Raw genomic sequence first — 17,648 nt, 5'->3', positions numbered from 1 at the left:
GATCTGTGTGTTTCCTCTCAGGTGGTCGATCACCCCTCTGATGTACCCAGCCTCATTTTTCTTTAAGATCCCCAGCACGGCCTACGTGGTTCTGACCAGCGTCAACATACTGATAGGAATCAATGGCAGTGTCTCCACATTTGTGCTGGAGCTGTTCGGCAGCAATGTAAGTAATGTCCCCATGGAGCAGACAAGTTATTGACTGATGATTGAAAAAAATATCTAGAAGGAGAGATGTTTGTAAGAGAAATGATTCTACCCATGTCGATTAAATATTAACTGTAAATATTGACGTCACGACTGTTTCAGGAGATCGGTGGCATCAACGACATCTTGAAGAACGTGTTCCTCATCTTCCCACACTTCTGTCTGGGCAGAGGACTGATTGACATGGTGAAGAATCAGGCAATGGCTGATGCTTTGGAGAGATTTGGTAAGTACAGCACACTTCTGTTAACAACAGCCATGTGTTCTTGAGGATTTTAGTTTTACTCTTACTGGTTTTGACAAAATGTTTCTAAAACTACGGAATTGTCTGTACTGTTTTAGGTGAAAACCGGTTCCGTTCACCTCTGGCTTGGGACATGGTGGGAAAGAATCTGTTTGCGATGGCCATAGAGGGCCTCATCTTCTTCATCATCACCGTCCTCATTCAGTATCGCTTCTGCATTAAGGCCAGGTGGGTGAAACTTGCCTACTATGGGTGTTCCGGCAGCTTTAAAATTGTATCATTATAATCTCTTCTCCATGAGAACTATTTAAATGTAAAACCTCCAGTAAATCTGTTTTTCTAATGCAACTCTTTTTCCGCACTGTGCTTGTCCAGGTCGTCCACAAGTCACCTGAAGCCTATTGGAGAAGAAGATGAGGACGTGGCCAGAGAACGACAGAGGATCCTGGGTGGAGGAGGACAGACCGACATCCTGGAGCTCAGGCAGCTTACCAAGATTTACAAGCGGAAACAGAAGCCAGCAGTGGACCGGCTGTGTGTCGGCATCCCCCCTGGAGAGGTATGATACAGACGGAGTGTCTAAACACCTGTTGTAACTGTTTAACACAAGGGAAAGCTTTAATATGGGTTTAAATCAATTTGTAAGTCACTTTTCTTGAGGTAAACCGTTTGTATCCTTTCCTGCAGTGCTTCGGTTTGCTTGGGGTGAATGGAGCAGGAAAAACCAGCACCTTTAAAATGCTGACAGGAGATTCTCTAGTGACCGGTGGAGAGGCGTACCTGGCTGGCAAAAGGTAAGAACACATCATACCACAGAATAACCAACACATCCAATCATCTGTTATAGACTATTACAGGATGCACAGCCTCTTTAGTATGGAAGGTTTTTCAGCATTAAAGATATTTGAAATAGTTGTTAAATCAAGGCTGAACAAAACAACTCCATCCAAACCCTGTTGAGAAAACGACTTGAATAAGATTGTTTAAATAAGCTGATTTTCTTAAGAAAAACACAATACTCTACTTCTCAACATTCTTTTGCTTTCTATAAAACGTAATCATCCTCCTCTTTGTGTTTATCTCTTTCCAGTGTAACTTCAGAGATCGATGAAGTGCATCAGAACATGGGCTACTGTCCCCAGTTTGATGCTATCAACGACCTGCTGACTGGCAGAGAGCATCTGGAGTTTTACGCCATCCTGAGAGGAGTGCCTGAGAAGGAAGTCTGCGAGGTCAGCAAAAAACACACATACACACACAATGATACATCATATGAGTTATACTGTCTGTGTTAAAAAATATGTACGTATAAATGTTTGAAACTGAAGTATTCATCCCATCCACTAGGTGGCAGAGTGGGGCATTCGGAAGCTGGGCCTGGTGAAATATGTGGACAAGTCAGCAGGCAGCTACAGTGGAGGAAACATGAGGAAACTGTCGACTGCCATCGCTCTCATAGGAGGACCACCTGTCGTGTTTCTGGTGAGTGGGGAAATAAATCAAAACTATTTTTCACAAAGCGCGGCTGCAGGTTCCTGTGAGACATCGTGTGTTGATCACTGTGTTGTAGCAGCAGCTGAGAATCTGTTGTTTCCTTGTCACAGGATGAACCAACTACAGGCATGGACCCTAAGGCACGTCGGGCCTTGTGGAACGCCATCCTGAGCATCATCAAGGAGGGACGATCTGTAGTCCTCACCTCTCACAGGTTAGACCAGTGATCTGTACTACATCCGTTAAACCAACAATACAAATGTGTATTTCGATACACCATGCAGTATTTTCTTAATACTGCATCCAAGAGATTATTCCTTCATTATTCCCTTTGTTAATTTATATATGATTATCCTAATCGTGGTGTGTTCTTGTTTACAGTATGGAGGAGTGCGAGGCCCTTTGCACCAGGATGGCCATCATGGTCAACGGCAGGTTCCGCTGTCTGGGCAGCGTACAGCACCTCAAGAACAGGTAGGAACACTCACCAGAGCATTATCAAATAGACTTGCAATACAAATACATGGCAAAGTAGAATGATATTCAGAGATACCTCCACCAAGGCCTAATAGTCCCCATATGAAATCAGATTTGAATTTATTAGATCCAGACTTTTGTCCTGATCTGCATATCCAAAAATTATTCTCGGAGAAATCAACACAACATTTTAAAAACACACTATCTCACAATGTTAAAGAATGTGAAAAAGATTTCCTGGATCCACGCCCCTGATCCGGATCTGCACCTAAAAAGAATGTGGGTTCTTCTCTGACCCATAATGCATCCTTCCACTAAGTTTCATGGCAATCCATCCAGTCGTTTTTGTGTAATCCTGCTAACTAACAGACGAGCAAACTAAGACAGATGAAAACACAATTCTAGGCAGAGGAAATGACATATCGTGAGAAATTGGATAAAGAGTCAAGTCTTCTTCTTTTAATTCTTCATCCTTCTTTTCCTTTCCATCAGATTTGGTGATGGCTACACCATCATCCTGCGGGTGGCTGGTCCGGACCCAGACCTTCGGCCGGTGATGGAATTCATAGAGCATGAGCTCCCAGGCAGCAACTTGAAGGAGAAGCACCGCAACATGCTGCAGTACCAGCTGCCCTCGTCCCTCACTTCCCTCGCCCGCATTTTCTCCCTGCTCTCCCAGAACAAGGAGGCGCTCAGCATAGAGGACTACTCAGTCTCTCAGACCACTCTAGACCAAGTAAGCACACACGCCCAAAGCTCTGACTATAACTAGGTTTCATCTTTGATTCGAACAGAAACTCATTTCCTTTTCGTCTTCTTACTTTTCTACAGGTGTTTGTAAATTTCGCCAAGGACCAAAGTGACGAGGACCATTTGAAAGACATCCATCTGAGCAAGCGGGACGCTTTGGTAGTGGACTTTTCCCAGCTAAACACCTTTCTCAAAGACAACAAGACTCGGGAGAGCTGCGTCTGATTCAACAACAAACCGTCAGTGGGTTGTTGCTCTGCTTCAACCTCCCTCACCCCCAATCCCAGAAAATATGGACCACTAACCTGAGGGGGGAAATGAACTGCTATCATTTTTTATTTTTTATTTCTATTTTGTAGTCTTTTTTAATTGTTATCATTTCTCAGTGGACCTGCATTTCAGTGCACAGCCTTTTGAAAAGGCAGAGACCTGCAGGTATCGCGACAGACACTGAAACTATGAAAACTCAATGCAAATCAATGCAAGACGTATATACATATATTTAAGGTGTTGAGATATTCCTGTGGGGGCTGGAGACTGGTGCTTCTCCTTCACTAGGCGGACGGAGAGGAGAAAAAAAAAAAAAAGAACACTTAGAACACTTGAAGCAGCAGCACGTTTATTATGCTGCGTCAGACTGGAAGCCTGTACCCCTGCAACTCACTCAATGGACAATGCGTCGGGGACGACAGGACCAGACATCTCTATATTTTTGAAACCCCCGTTTCTAGAACAGTTAGCAGTAGTCAGTGGGACTGTGTATGTGAAATCACGGCAGCATAGAACAAACAGAAACCGGTTTGGATCATTCACTGCCAACTGCTTAAAGACACACTGACTGACTACTTTTTTTATTCAGAGTCAAAACTCTCACAATCTCAAGTTTTATAATGTGAGTGAAAATACAATCCAGTTGATTTCAGTCAGAAACAAACTATCATGCAAGATGATTTTTACTAATTTTAACTCTAAGATCAAGATCGACATCCAAGTTGTCTTTTTTTGTGGTTATTTTGTTCTTGGTGTCCTTGACATTGTCCAGCACAGTGCCTATACTGTATCATGGTGGGGAGAGGAATCCGAGCACTCCATTGAAACAACAATGTTTGTAAGGCTGCCGAGGAATGTAGAAGACAGATAGTAACATGCATCAAAAGCACACAAAGGAGATTTGTTTTTGTGGAGATGACGAATGAAACTTGACGGTTTTTGTTTTATTTAATTGTGTCCGTTATTGTCAAAAAGAAAACAAAAAAAATCTTGTGTTTGCTCTATGTCCGTATGAGACGTGCAGTCTGTTATGCTGGCTTGTTGTTTTCCTCGCCCTCTGCCCTCTTTAAAACGGATCCGCAGACCGCTGAGAAGGGATACAAGAAGGATGAAGTTGATGTTGGGACTGGATTGATGAAAGTTCGTTGGAAATATATATTGCATGCTTTCCACCGGGCCGCACACCTTGACTGTCAGCACTTTAGTGTGTGTGTGCAGAAAAGCATGCCGTCAGATCAACGTGTAAAGGACTGCAGAGGACTGCTTCAGTGTTGTGGGATTATATACACGTGGAGCTTCAACCCAAATTCTGTTGTAAAAAGAAACGTTCCTGCAAATGATCCTGTAGCCCCCCCCCAAGCATGGAGGAGATGGTTTTACAGCTACTGTGCTCGAACGTGATCTAAAGGTGGAATCTGTCCCAGTAACATGTGCGATGGGGGGTTATTAGACCTGAGCCAGCGCCAATGTGGATATTGTGTACATTAGCAGTCGTTTGATGTCAAGTCAAAAAAAAAAAAGTGTTACCAGTGGAGTGAACAAAACGTATCTGTGCCAAACGGAGCTGAATATGTATCTTTGATCAACCAGCATAATCTCGAGGAGGCAGCTGTGTTTTGAAGTTTTTTTTATTTCAGGTCTTTTCCATCGACTTCACTGACAGAAATCCTCCTCGTTTCATTTCCAGCAACTCAAACAAAAAAAGCGTGTGTCATGTAATGATACACGTGCTCTCTCTCTCTCTCATTCAGTCTGCATTAGAGCCGTCTATCTTCTAGTGGTGTTGCCAAATTCTGATCTCTGTCCAATCACTTTGATAAGCTGTCAGAAACTAAGGAGCATTTCTCGTATCCAGAGCAAGTGAATAAGTCAGACTTCACATAAACAGGGACCACGTCAGTTAGAGTTGTGCTCGTGATGCTTTACAGTCCAAAAAAAACAAAATCCAGGGTATGAAATGATGACAGATTATCATTACAGGTGCTCTGTGTCGTATCTTAGAAGGGTGTTTCCGTTATCTCTGGGTTGTAATAACTATTGTTAGGTTTAACCCTGCAACCAATCCTGACAGTCTGAGCCTCAGCAGACCAAACCCCTCTGTCAAATGTGGGTACTTTGTCGTTTACCCATAAGTTGCAAACACGCAGAGGTTCGGGATTTTGAAAATCAGACATGAGAAAAACAAATCTCTGCACTGGAAAACAGATAAGACACATGGCAGCCACACCACTGTATTAAAGGATTTGTTAAAAACTTGAAGAATATGAAAAGTTTCATGTGATCGAGGGGAAACGAGTGAATGGCAGACAGTGGTGAGATAAGAAGAGGAACACAGAACAGTGCTACGGTGGTGATTTTTCTCTTGTGCTCAATATTATCATTTGTTTACATTTTTAAGTATTAAGCAACAGTTTGAGTCTGTTACCCATTGTGCATAGTTACTCTTTAATAAATAAATAAAAATTCATACATTTTGAACGACGACTCCTCATCTGATTATTTTATCTTTTACCTTTGTACCCTGCCTGTGAGATACAAAACGCTACCATGGGCCTTTCAAATGGAAGTTTGTAGCTACTGACTGAACAAAAGATATGTTTACCGTATGTTTGGGGGTGTGGGTGTTAATGTGTGCTGATGACTGTGAGTTTCTAGATTGTGCATGTGATTGTGTGACTAGTTTCACCTGCTGCGTTCCCACACGAGTGTGCGCACACACACACACACGCACACAAACACAGTTTTATTGCCAGTGAAAACACTGACACATTCAAAGGTTCCTGTCCCTCCTGAGTTATTCATCCACCAACATGACTGGAAGAGCTGTTTTCCTGGGACTCCTGCTTATTTGTTTGGCTGCAGGTAACAAACACTAAATTTGAGGTGTTTTTGCCTTCTAGTTTGAAAGGTTATAGATTAAAATGTAAGTCTATAGACAAACTTTGAGTTCTCTCTGTTTAGAGACCATAGAGTTAAACCTCACTGCGTCTATAAAAAGTATTAACGCTTGGTACAGGCACAATTTTTCTTGTTTTTTGTACAGTATGCACTTATATACTCTATTTGTTTCTATATTTGTTGTGTATTAACATTAATGGATCAGAAATATCAATATTAGGTACTATAATAAAATATATCACAGGTAGCGTATGATGTTGACATGAAATTACTTTTCATTCATGTCGACACACATGTTGTCAATGATATTTGTGGGTTATTTATATACTGATCTGGACTCTATCATGGTTCATTATTTCTAGATTTATATATGAATAGAAATCATGTGCCTTTTCTCACAGATGCAGAGAAGACGTCAGGACTCGTGAGAAAGGTGACGAGCATATTTATGTATATATGTGTGTGTGTGTGTGTGTAATCACTTTAGTTAGTGTTTTATGGCCTTTTCTAGTGTAAACACTGACCTTGTCAGAACCTGTGGACCTCATGGGGACCAAAGCCTGGTCCTGATAAGGTCCTGGCTAAGGTTAGTGGTAAGATGTGAACTGTGGTTCGGTTAAGTTCAGGGTTAGGCATGAATTGGAGAGGTGGGTGAAGTGTTTGAGTCCACAAAACACTTCTGGAGTTTAAGGGGGAAACAGCGTTTCAGCCAAATCCAATACAATTCCAGTAACTGGTGACCAATTCTTAAAAATATAAAAAAACAACGGAAAAAAACAGAACATGCCTCCATTCTGCTGCTGTGGTGTGATCCCAGTGCCCACAAGCCCGACATTCATTTAGCCTAAATGTCTGCTGTTGTCCTCCTCCTCCGGATCCAAGTGGATAACAGTGGACATTAGGCTGAAATCATGGTGTAAATGAAGCTGTTTTGAGTCGAACTTTCATTTTAAGGTTAGGTTTTGGTTGGGCTGTCCGCAATGAATGGAAGTCAATGCAATGTCTTATCCAGGATGTGTGTGTGTGTGTGTGTGTGTGTGTGTGTGTGTGTGTGTGTGTGTGTGTGTGTGTGTGTGTGTGTGTGTGTGTGTGTGTGTGTGTGTGTGTGTGTGTGTGTGTGTGTGTGTGTGTGTGTGTGTGTGTGTGTGTGTGTGTGTGTCCAAGACAAATATACAAAAACAATATCTTTATTGCTTATGTAGTGTTGGGAGAATTTAAGCCTTTTAAAAACCCAAACCTCATATCAGAATATTCCGAATGTATTATTGCTGTCATTAAGATGTTGTTATTGTTGTTGTTGTCACATCATAATGGTGGATTTTCTGGCAGCCTTCGTGTCCTAGCATGGAGGAGATCGTGGCGTGCCCTCTGAACCTCGCTCCTGTGTGCGGCAGCGATGGAAACACTTATGCCAACGAGTGTACCCTGTGTGTCCAGAGGCAGTGAGTACAACACACAGCTGCTCCTCTCTCATGACATTTCCACAACACCCATCTTCTCTTTATGGAAGGGGGAAAAAATGCTCCAGTCGCCATCTGGTGGTGAATTCATTTAAAGATACTGAACCATGACCACAACACATCACTGGAAGATTTCAAATGTAGCCTGTTTTTCATGATTCTGTTCATGGGGGATGAGCTAAAGGTCTCTAATCTTTATTCAGAAACGACAGTCACAACTCTGGTCACAGAATAATATTCACACGTGCCTTTATGGAACAAAGCAATAGATTTTAGATGATCTTTGTGGATATTGTGTTTTCAGATCTTTTTCTCAAATATCTTTTTCAAATCAAAAAATGTCTCAGTCTTTGTCTCATGATTTTCAGTTTTAAGGTAGTAACAGTGTCCTTTTACTAAAGAGTCTCCTGGAGTCAATGCTACCAGCCCTGTGAAGCTACTGTTAGTTCACAGCTGTGCTTTATGCTAAATGCTAACATGAACGTGGCACAATGACAAAACATCAGTGGGTTAGTTTCCCACAGTATCATGCTAATAGTTTAGCTTTGACTTAAAACATTACTGTCTGATTTTAAATCATCTCTCAAAACTCACTTTTACCAACTTAACATAATTGATTTTAGCTCATCAGCTATATATTTGATGTTATATATCCTTTTCTTTTACCACTGTTTTATGTACATTGTCACTTATTGACTTTCATGTTTTGTTTTCTTGTTTTTCATTGGTCCAGCTTTGGGAAGCACTTTGTATTGTGAAAGGTATTAAATCAATAAAGTTATGATTAATGATTAATCCTAAACACAAAGTTCATCTGAGTGTGAGGTCATTAGTTTTGCAGGTATTTAATCACAAACCACAACATCAAACCCATAGGGATCATCTGGGAACCATGAATGTCTGTACAGTTTGTGCCAGTCAGTTAAGTAGATGTTGAGATTTCATTCAGAACTAAAGTGAACGCATAAAACAAAATGAATCCCAGACAAGTCATGTTACAATTCTCTTTGCAGAACAACCAGGATGGAAATCTTGATCGTCAAGGAGGAGAGCTGCTGATCTGCACCGGAGGAGACGTCACCAGGGACTCATCAGGATCGGATCATGTGTCCATTGTGGATCTTTGACATAACTGGATCCAAACTGTCCTAAAGATTTTCCTCTAATTGTCATGAGCAATTAAATATGATTCAGCAGTCTCTTCTTGTGATGTCTATATTTTTTCTTAATCAATAACTCACTCAATTTAGCATCATTTTGAAGTCTGGGTTATGTATATAGGAGTAAAACAGGTCTGTGACGGACTAGCGATCCGTCCAGGTTGGGCCCCGCCTCTCGCCCTATGTCGGCTGGGATTGGCTCCGGCTCCCCTCTTAACAGAAAAGTGGTAAAGATAATGGATTAATGGACGGATGGAGTAAAACAGAGGCTAGAATTAAAATAAATTAATAATGAATTAACAAAGCTGATATCAGGTGAAAGGAAAGAAAGGAAATGGGATTTATTGGCTTCTGTAACACAATCTGAGATGCATTCCTTTGTAACGCGGACACGGGGTGAATGATCTGTTGGTTATCTCGGTGGGTGAGCTAGTTGTTTACACTCCTTATACTGAGTAACACAGTAGTCAATAGTGTGTGTGTGTGTGTGTGTGTGTGTGTGTGTGTGTGTGTGTGTGTGTGTGTGTGTGTGTGCACCGACTATACCTTGAATAAAAACATTTCTAAAAAAGTTTCAACTAAAATGGTTGTAGCACTTAAATGGCCCTTACTTACAGCACTTTGTAGTTTGGCTTTCTTGAAGAAAATTGTACTTTCTTGATTCTTGTTGTTCTGGGTTTGTACCCTCATGGTTGAATGCACTTATTGTAAGTCGCTTTGGATAAAAGCGTCAGCTAAATGTAATCAGAATCAGAATTCTTTTTATTGCCAAGTATATTTACACATACAGGAAATTGCCTTGGTGTGGTTGGTGCATTTGGACATAATGTGTGTGCGTGTGCGTGTGCGTGTGTGTGTGTGTGATATTGACAAAAATACAAAGTGTGAGCAAATAAAGACGTAACTCAAAGTGTTGTATCCAGGGGTCAAATGTGTGAGTCACATGACTGAAACCAGGAAATAGAGAAGAGACATTGATCCACAGTCACTTCCTTTATCTTCACAGTGGAGCAGGCTTCAATCAACGGACTGATCCAGGATGGTAAAAGACCGTGTGGAACATGAGTAAGTACAGATTGTATCAAGATACATTATGATGCTGCTCTGTACTTTGTTACCGTCAGCTCGTTAAGTTAATGTTTGAGATAAGCTACCTGAAGACGGAGGAAGAGCAAATCTGAACCTGGAGACTTAGGAGGAAGGATTAGCAAACAGAGCATTGCACACATAGACTTTGGGAACGGTACTATAAAATGTTAATGATTTGCAGATCGCACAAACACAGTCTTCTGTGCTGATGTCTGCCTTCCTTGAGTAATTATGTTTTGTGTAGTTAAGTTTAGGCTTTGTCTGTTCCACTCAGGTCCATCTGGTCCCGTTCATTTAGACTCAGTTTCATTCTGTCCCTGGATCATTTTCATGTTCATACTGTCACTGCTTCTCCAGGATCTCCACAATTCAGGCCTGTCACAGTGGAATCTCTGTGGACCTCTTCCTGCACCTGTCACTCATACCTGCTGTAAGTCGTCCATCCATTGAATCTGCAACATGAACGTAATCACATTGAAAGTGACTTCTCCCTGAAACTAACATTTTGTTGTGCTTCTTCATTTCGTTGTGTGTCGTGCACTGAGATGAATGTCAAAGGGAGCCGAGAAGTATACTGAGAATCAACATTTTGACTCAACCTGTAAATGATGTGGACGAACAGAATTACAATATGTAGCACTGCAACGAAACACATGGAGAGCTTTGGATCAAGCTGCGGCACTCATGATGCACACAGTGTTGTATATGAGACATATTTTTCAAAGATGGCCCCTGGATTCAGCAGATCATCCTGCCACCTCTGTAATATACAGAAGAAGTCTATGTATTTGTTCCAGTAGATTTGTTCATGTATATTGATTTATTGTTTTCCAGGTGTTGATTGTAGCGGTGCTCTCCTTCCTCCAGAAGAGAGCATACAGCCTGGCCATCGACCGCAGACTGCCCTTCCTGGGGGGACGTTTTGGCATCGTGGTGTAAGTCAGCAGCAACAACAATAAATCTGTGAAGAGGAAAAATGGACCCTTAGTCTTTGACACCCACCTCAGCAAAGTAGCTATATGTTTATGAAATGCTTTCATTGTTGTCCCCCAGGCCTTTGGATACTATAGGCAGCCTCAGTAACCGTTGGTCCTATGGGTTTGCTTTTGGTGCAGTGTCCAGCAGCGTCCTGCTGCTCTTCTCTGAAAGTTACATCCCCTTCACCTTCCCACCCTGGGCTCGAGGTACTCCCGCTGTTATCCATATACACACATCTTTAGCATATGTAAACAGTTAATGCATACATTAACTGATGGGATGTTTTCTGACTGTTCTCCACAGCTCTCGTGTACCTGGTGGGAGCTTTAGAAGTGGGCATAGTGTATTTTCCTTTCTTTGCTTGTCTGTCCACGCCTTTTAGAACAGCTGGTGCTGTGCTGGGAATACTCTACTCTCTGTCCTGGTGAGTATTTAACCTACTTATATATGTTATAGTGACATACTAGTTACATGTATATCACAAAATGTGAAGTCATTCTGCAGGATGGCACTCAGAGAGCCTCCACCAAGGCCCAAACCGTCCCCTTGTGAAAGCATATTTAAACTCAGTAGATCCAGACTTTAATTTGGATCTGCACCAAATTGCGCATATTCATAAATATCAGTCTCATAAATGTGTGTAATTATTTTCATCAAGATCTATGAATTAATAGCTGGGAAATTGATAAAAAAAAATGACCAAAAATTCCTTTATCTCCTGCGATATTAGAGAGAGGGGGAAAATATGTAAAAGCTTTATGGAAATCTTTCTAGTAGTTTTTACCTGTGGACAAACAAACAAAAACACAAACCATCGAACAGGGCGAAAAATATTTAACAAATTCTTTGACAGAGGTACATGTGGATGACTATATTTTACTATCCAAAAATAATACATGCCTTGTTTGTAGGATCATCGTCACAGTGTGGGACACGTTCACCTGTCCTGATGGTAAGGTAGGTGAGTACTGAACCCCTGCTTGCTTGTGGAAGCGTATTGTGCCGGCTGCAGTGTGTATCCTCATGAAAAAGCTAAATGACTGGAAGACTTTGTGTGATTTTAAAGATTTTAGGTCCATACCAGAAGGTGATCATCCAGTGGCCGTGCATCCTCTCCCTCCTCTTCCTCTTGGGTCGATTTATTTACATCCTGGTTAAAGGTGTTCGAATACGGCTGCAGTTGGAACAGGAGGTCAGTTTGACTCATGCGTGAAATGTCTGAAGGGATGTGCTGTGATTAGAGATCATTTTTCTCAACAAACAACAAACTCTGTGTGAGAATGTTTGTGCTGAATCTGCTGCCAGGACCCCGAGGAGCTGATTGAGCGACACCAGGTGCAGCATGTGAAGGGACTGCTGAGGAAAACACCAGCACACAGGTACAATGCACACTCATACATACGATGCTGCATTCAAGTGTGCTTTTTGTTGTTAGGGTTAGGGGTTAGGGTTAATTTCCTATTATGACATCCTCTATTTCAAGTTCTTACTAGTTTCCTATTAATTGTGAAACTCTTAATGTGAAATTATAATAAGTATATATTATAGTATATTTTGTTATGTTGTGTTATCATACATATTTTGAGAAAGTCAATTTTAAATATGATAATCCATCAAGATGAAAATCTGTCTAATCATATCCAAAAAATGTTTTGTATATTACTGTTGTGTGGTAAAGCAGCTCAGTGCAGTCTGGCTTTAAATCCAGTGAGCTCTGTTCATGTGCTGCTGGTAAACTTCAGCATCCATACTTTTAGAGTTAGTTCCCTTACCGCATTGATATTGTGAGAGTCCGAGTTAGAAAGTTGTTATGTTTAAAAGATGCTACTCGTGCAGCAGCTCTCGCAATATTTGTAGTTCCAGTGCGAGTATTCAGATGACACTTGAAAGCAGCTTGGATCTGTGTACACACACCTACATATATACACCCACAGGGGTTTTGACCTTTTTGTGTTACAGTAAACCACTCAGCTGGTTCCAGAGGCGGGTGTATGAGTGGGACCCACACTTCAAGTTCCCCAACAGGATCATTGGCACTTCCATTATATCCCTCATAGGCCTATATACGGTAAAGACATCTCTTATAATTCTGCAAAATCAAATATCTCAACTGTGGGCTTGGTTCAGAAAATGTTACCCAAGTAAATAATCTGTGCATGTGCTTCAGGGACAGTTGTATTCATTTTCTCTTTTGTAATTTCTCCAGATGACTCTCGCAGACTACAGTCTCAGTAATGAGGCTTTTGGCCAAGTGGACAGGTGGAAGGACACATTGCAACAACTGGTTTCTTCTTCTAACCAGACTGAGGCTCTGGGAGCCATGATACCACAGCTGGAAGAATTCATTGTCGTGGCTCGGAGTGAGTGAGTCGGTCTGCACCCCCCATATAGTCTGGTGCTTTCATGGTCTGTGGGATTAATGTGAGACCTGTCCTGCTTCCTTTATTCTTAAGTCTAAATTAATCTTTCATCTGCTATATGAAACACGTTATAACTTCTTTAACTTTATCTTCTTTCTTTATTTTCAGAGTCTTGGCTAGCTACCACCATCTTCGCTAGTCTCAACTCTGTTGCGTACACTTTCCATGTATTGGCATGTTACAGGTTAGAGATCCATAAAAAAATCAAAACTATAATGTTCAACTAAAACATATTATTGTTAAATGTTGGAAAAATTATTAAAAAATATTTAAAAATCTGTAAAATTTAATGGGAATTTCTCTACATGTTTTAATGATGCTACAGGAAACACTTGAAGAGACTGTGGAGAGGACAGAGGGGTTTTCTTCCTGAGAAGTTTCACAAACCCAGTTCTGCTGTCAGCGTAGTAAGACACACACACACACACACACACACACACACACACACACACACACACACACACACACACACACACACACACACACACACACACACACACACAAACACAAACCAGTTGACTAAATATATTAAATGCATTGTTGTTTGTATCTCTTTGTATACATTTTTCTTATATTATGACATATGTTTATTTCACACACTCTTTTGGGCAAAAGACCTAATAAATACAAACAGGATTTTCTCATTGACTTTTACAGGCTTCCATTGCAAGATACTCTGGATGGCAAATAGCGTTTACACTGTGGGGTGAGCTTCATCCGAGACACGTGTACAACTCACATGTGCAGCATGCTTCCAAAACAACAAGAGCAGCGAATGATCTACATTAGGACTTCCTTTATTCAGGCTTTGGGACCCAGTGTTTATTTGTCTTGTTTCTACTTAGTGTCTGAACCCACAAAAGGAGGGAAAAGATGAATCTTTTCAGTCTTTTGTTCTTTTGTCATGAAATGTGTCACAAAAATACAGCAAATTGGTCGAAAATATCACAGAGGCAGCTTCAAAATAAAATATTTGCATTAGCCTCAATGATAATTCCATAAAATGTAGATATGAGCGATCCCTCTTTACAAGAATCTGCTAACATAATAATTACACAAAATATACAGTAGTTGCACATGTAGCTTCCACTGTATTTTTAAAATATGAAAAGTGATAAAATACAATATGAGATAACTGTGCATGACTCTCTTAAGTTTTTTTTCTTTTCTTTTTTAGGCTATCTGATTGTCCATTTTGTCCACTTCCTGTTGGCCCTGCTCGTGGCCTATGTGCTGTTTATCCCTATACAGCATGGGAAAGTACTGACTATGCTCACTAACCTGGGAATCATTGTGTAAGAGTGCTTTCCCTGTGGTTGTGAATATATGATTGGATGGTTAGATTGAGAGAAAGACACTGTTACTGATGGATTTTTACTTTTCTCTCCTTTGTCTCTCAGTCTCACCATCGGTCTGATAATCAGCCTGGTGATTCTCCAGGTTGCTCTGGTGCAGATCTTCTTCCTCCAGGACAAAATGTCTCCGACAGATAAAGACAAACCTCTGGCTCTTAACAACAGGTGGGTTTATAAGTGGGCGCCATAAAAACATCAGATGGACGCAACACTAAAACTCAGATCATCTATTTGCCTGCAAATACTGTCGAAAGAGGAAGAGTTGGTAATAAAGCAGTAGATTAAAAATGTAATATTTAATTATTTGCTGTGTTATGTGGACTGGCTCAGGATAAAATGTGATGACGAAGTCCTAAAACTTAATTTCCTCACTTACATGTGTGAAAGAATAAAAAATCCTTCAGGTCTAAGGGCCCATTCAAACATATCACAGGTCAAAGTACACTACAGCTCTGTCTGATGGTCAGTATTCAGAGTTAAGGTTCTCCCATTACATCAAGGCAAGTCTGAAACAAGAGGTTGTGTAGTGGGTTGGTCAATGCTTCTGTGACAACAAAAGGTGAATACTACATCAAAAACCCAGGACAGGCTAATTTACAATACAATGTGCTCCACAGGGAGTGGTCAATCCCTTCAACACCTCTGCCAAGGTGATGTCTCTGTCAGTCTGTATTTCAGAGACATCTTCCAGGGAAAGTAGAGCCACAGTTTTACACAGGTATCTGTTAATTCATGTAAAAAAGATTTTCTCACCACAGAGCTTAATATCATGTAGAAAAGCAAGAACTTGATGATGATGCATAAAGAAAATATCAAGGGAAAGAAATTAAACTAAACCTATTTTCTTATATGCAAACATTAGTGTAAAGTGGCATTAATGAATTATCGCAATTCACAATGCGGAAGATCCCTTCAATAACCCTTTGTCAAATGTTATTAGAACAGTGTAAATCTGTATGGTGCAGTACTTTCCTCTCCTCTTCTACAGGAAGGCGTTCCACTGCTTCAACTACTTCTTCTTTTTCTACAACGTGGTGATGGGGATCAGCAACTGCATCTTGAGGCTGCTGTGCAGCATCGTTGTAGGAACGTGGCTGGTGTCACGCATAGACCGAACCATCATGCAGAGAGGATATGAAAGCATGGATGCCGGTGAGATGAAATTCATTCCAACACATATACACAGTCTCTGAGGTGCTTGCAAAACATCATCCAGTAGATGACAGTATTTCACAAAGCATTGTCATACTGTGACAAGTAGTAGATTGGGTTTAGGAATATGTCAGAGAAGCTTTATATAAAGCAGTCAGTGTATATAAATGTATTACTTTTTAATGTGTTTGTAGATAAGTGAGATGGTTAATCAACAATCCAGTCAATTAGCTATCGTTTCCTTAATTAAGCATTTTCCTAAAATATCTAAGGAAAAAATATATATAATATAAATATATACCTATAAACATGACTATTGTAAATATACTATTCTGTCTCGTCAATGGTGTGTGGCTGTAACAGTATTTCCCCACATTCCAGGCTACAGTACTTGGATTGGGATGATCTTTGCTGACCACTATCATAACAATCCAGTCATGGTGTGTTTCTGTCAGCTGCTCGTCTCCAACAAGCTGGAGAGACACAAGGCTTCTGCATACTCCACATTCAACAACATGCCATCTGGTCAGTGTGTGTGTGTAGCTATGACATGTACAATCCACTAAATAACTACTGCTTCAGTCTGTCCACTAAGATGCACCAAGTTTTCAACAAAATAAGGATTCCCTTTAAAAGACCTGGCACTTATTGATATGTTGATACAAGATATTATTTTAATTTTTTTATTTGTGCATTTCTTTCCTCATTATTTTTAATTTCCAGTTTATTAACTTCTAACTTTTTTTTGTAGAACCACCTGTTAACAGTAAGGCCAGGAGGCGCTGGATGTTGTTTCACACTTTGCTGAGAAACCCTCATCTGATCCCGCTCAGAAAGCAGCACCTCTCCTCATCCTCGTTGTTACGGACATCTTCATCTCCCCAGGCAGACATGCTGGTGCGGGCTTGGGTCATGGCCTCACTAACGCAGACAAGCCAAGTGGAGTCACAGTCCCTGCCAGAGGTCATAGTCACTCCATCAGAGGACTGTTGAAGAAACATTTCCATTGATTCTTTTTCATAAAACAAAGGCTTGAAATCCAAGATTGTACATGAGCCCTTTTGTGGTGGATCACCATGTCGCTAAGGGAGTAATGTGCTGCTTGTCATCTCACGAGGCAAAGGCAGAGTTTATGATTTTATTAATGGGCTCATTCGTGACAAAAAGCCTGACACTACAATCAGACTGATTTGACTTGGTTAATGTGATCAGAGGTAGATTTCATCTTTCTACTCATTTCATATAATGATAGTGTGATAACCGGTACCAGAGATTAATTGTATGCGGTTGAAAGATTTAAATATGTGTTGTTGTTGTTGTTGTTGTTGATAAAACCTAAGCTTTATTTAGTCTTGTCTCCAGAGTTTATACCATTGACTATAGAAACATCTGCTGGAAAAATCATTAAGTCAAATTTGAACTGTTGTATTGTCTATATACAGTCAGAGGTAAATGTGAACCTTTGTACATAATCACAATAACGTCTGTAACATCTGTTGTAGAAGTGGACATGGAGGTACAGCTGGGCCATTCTTTGATAATAGTTTTTATTATAATCAGCTGCATCACACAGATATTCTGCTTATCATTGGAGGTTTGTGCAATACAGATCTAACTGGATAGCTTCTGTATGATAATAATAAACTTTATGTGTAGACATCTGTAAGAAATTCACATTGCAAAGAGCTTTACCG

General features: G+C 40.6%; 3 protein-coding genes across 3 annotated transcripts in view; all 3 read left to right on the top strand.

The window, feature by feature from the left end:
• LOC118115595 (phospholipid-transporting ATPase ABCA1) overlaps positions 1-5,920 on the top strand; it is a 38,024-nt gene extending 32,104 nt beyond the window's left edge. The window contains exons 39-49 of the mRNA XM_035166861.2: positions 22-166; positions 310-433; positions 550-679; positions 827-1,010; positions 1,139-1,245; positions 1,542-1,683; positions 1,799-1,933; positions 2,056-2,159; positions 2,327-2,419; positions 2,915-3,158; positions 3,254-5,920. Of these exons, the coding sequence (XP_035022752.1) occupies positions 22-166; positions 310-433; positions 550-679; positions 827-1,010; positions 1,139-1,245; positions 1,542-1,683; positions 1,799-1,933; positions 2,056-2,159; positions 2,327-2,419; positions 2,915-3,158; positions 3,254-3,397 (1,552 nt within the window). The 3' untranslated portion in view covers positions 3,398-5,920. The remainder of the gene's footprint in view (positions 1-21; positions 167-309; positions 434-549; positions 680-826; positions 1,011-1,138; positions 1,246-1,541; positions 1,684-1,798; positions 1,934-2,055; positions 2,160-2,326; positions 2,420-2,914; positions 3,159-3,253) is intronic.
• Positions 5,921-6,006: 86 nt separating this feature from the next.
• On the top strand, positions 6,007-8,999 carry spink4 (serine peptidase inhibitor, Kazal type 4). Its single transcript, XM_035166879.1, has 4 exons — positions 6,007-6,304; positions 6,742-6,773; positions 7,670-7,782; positions 8,814-8,999. The coding sequence occupies exons 1-4, from the start codon at positions 6,253-6,255 to the stop codon at positions 8,857-8,859; spliced, it is 243 nt and encodes an 80-aa protein (XP_035022770.1). The 5' UTR covers positions 6,007-6,252; the 3' UTR covers positions 8,860-8,999.
• Positions 9,000-9,929: 930 nt separating this feature from the next.
• LOC118101259 (stimulated by retinoic acid gene 6 protein-like) lies at positions 9,930-17,624 on the top strand. Its single transcript, XM_035146863.2, has 18 exons — positions 9,930-10,025; positions 10,407-10,479; positions 10,884-10,984; positions 11,103-11,233; positions 11,331-11,451; positions 11,939-11,984; positions 12,094-12,219; positions 12,333-12,406; positions 12,987-13,095; positions 13,234-13,387; positions 13,556-13,631; positions 13,773-13,854; positions 14,105-14,153; positions 14,625-14,742; positions 14,848-14,967; positions 15,791-15,954; positions 16,336-16,479; positions 16,706-17,624. The coding sequence occupies exons 1-18, from the start codon at positions 10,000-10,002 to the stop codon at positions 16,945-16,947; spliced, it is 1,956 nt and encodes a 651-aa protein (XP_035002754.1). The 5' UTR covers positions 9,930-9,999; the 3' UTR covers positions 16,948-17,624.
• The last annotated feature ends 24 nt before the right edge of the window (positions 17,625-17,648 follow it).

The sequence above is a fragment of the Hippoglossus stenolepis genome, chromosome 2 (genome assembly GCF_022539355.2).
Source record: "Hippoglossus stenolepis isolate QCI-W04-F060 chromosome 2, HSTE1.2, whole genome shotgun sequence".
NCBI lineage: Eukaryota > Metazoa > Chordata > Actinopteri > Pleuronectiformes > Pleuronectidae > Hippoglossus > Hippoglossus stenolepis.
Note: the sequence above shows the minus strand (reverse complement) of the source record. Positions and strands in the feature narration are given on the sequence as shown.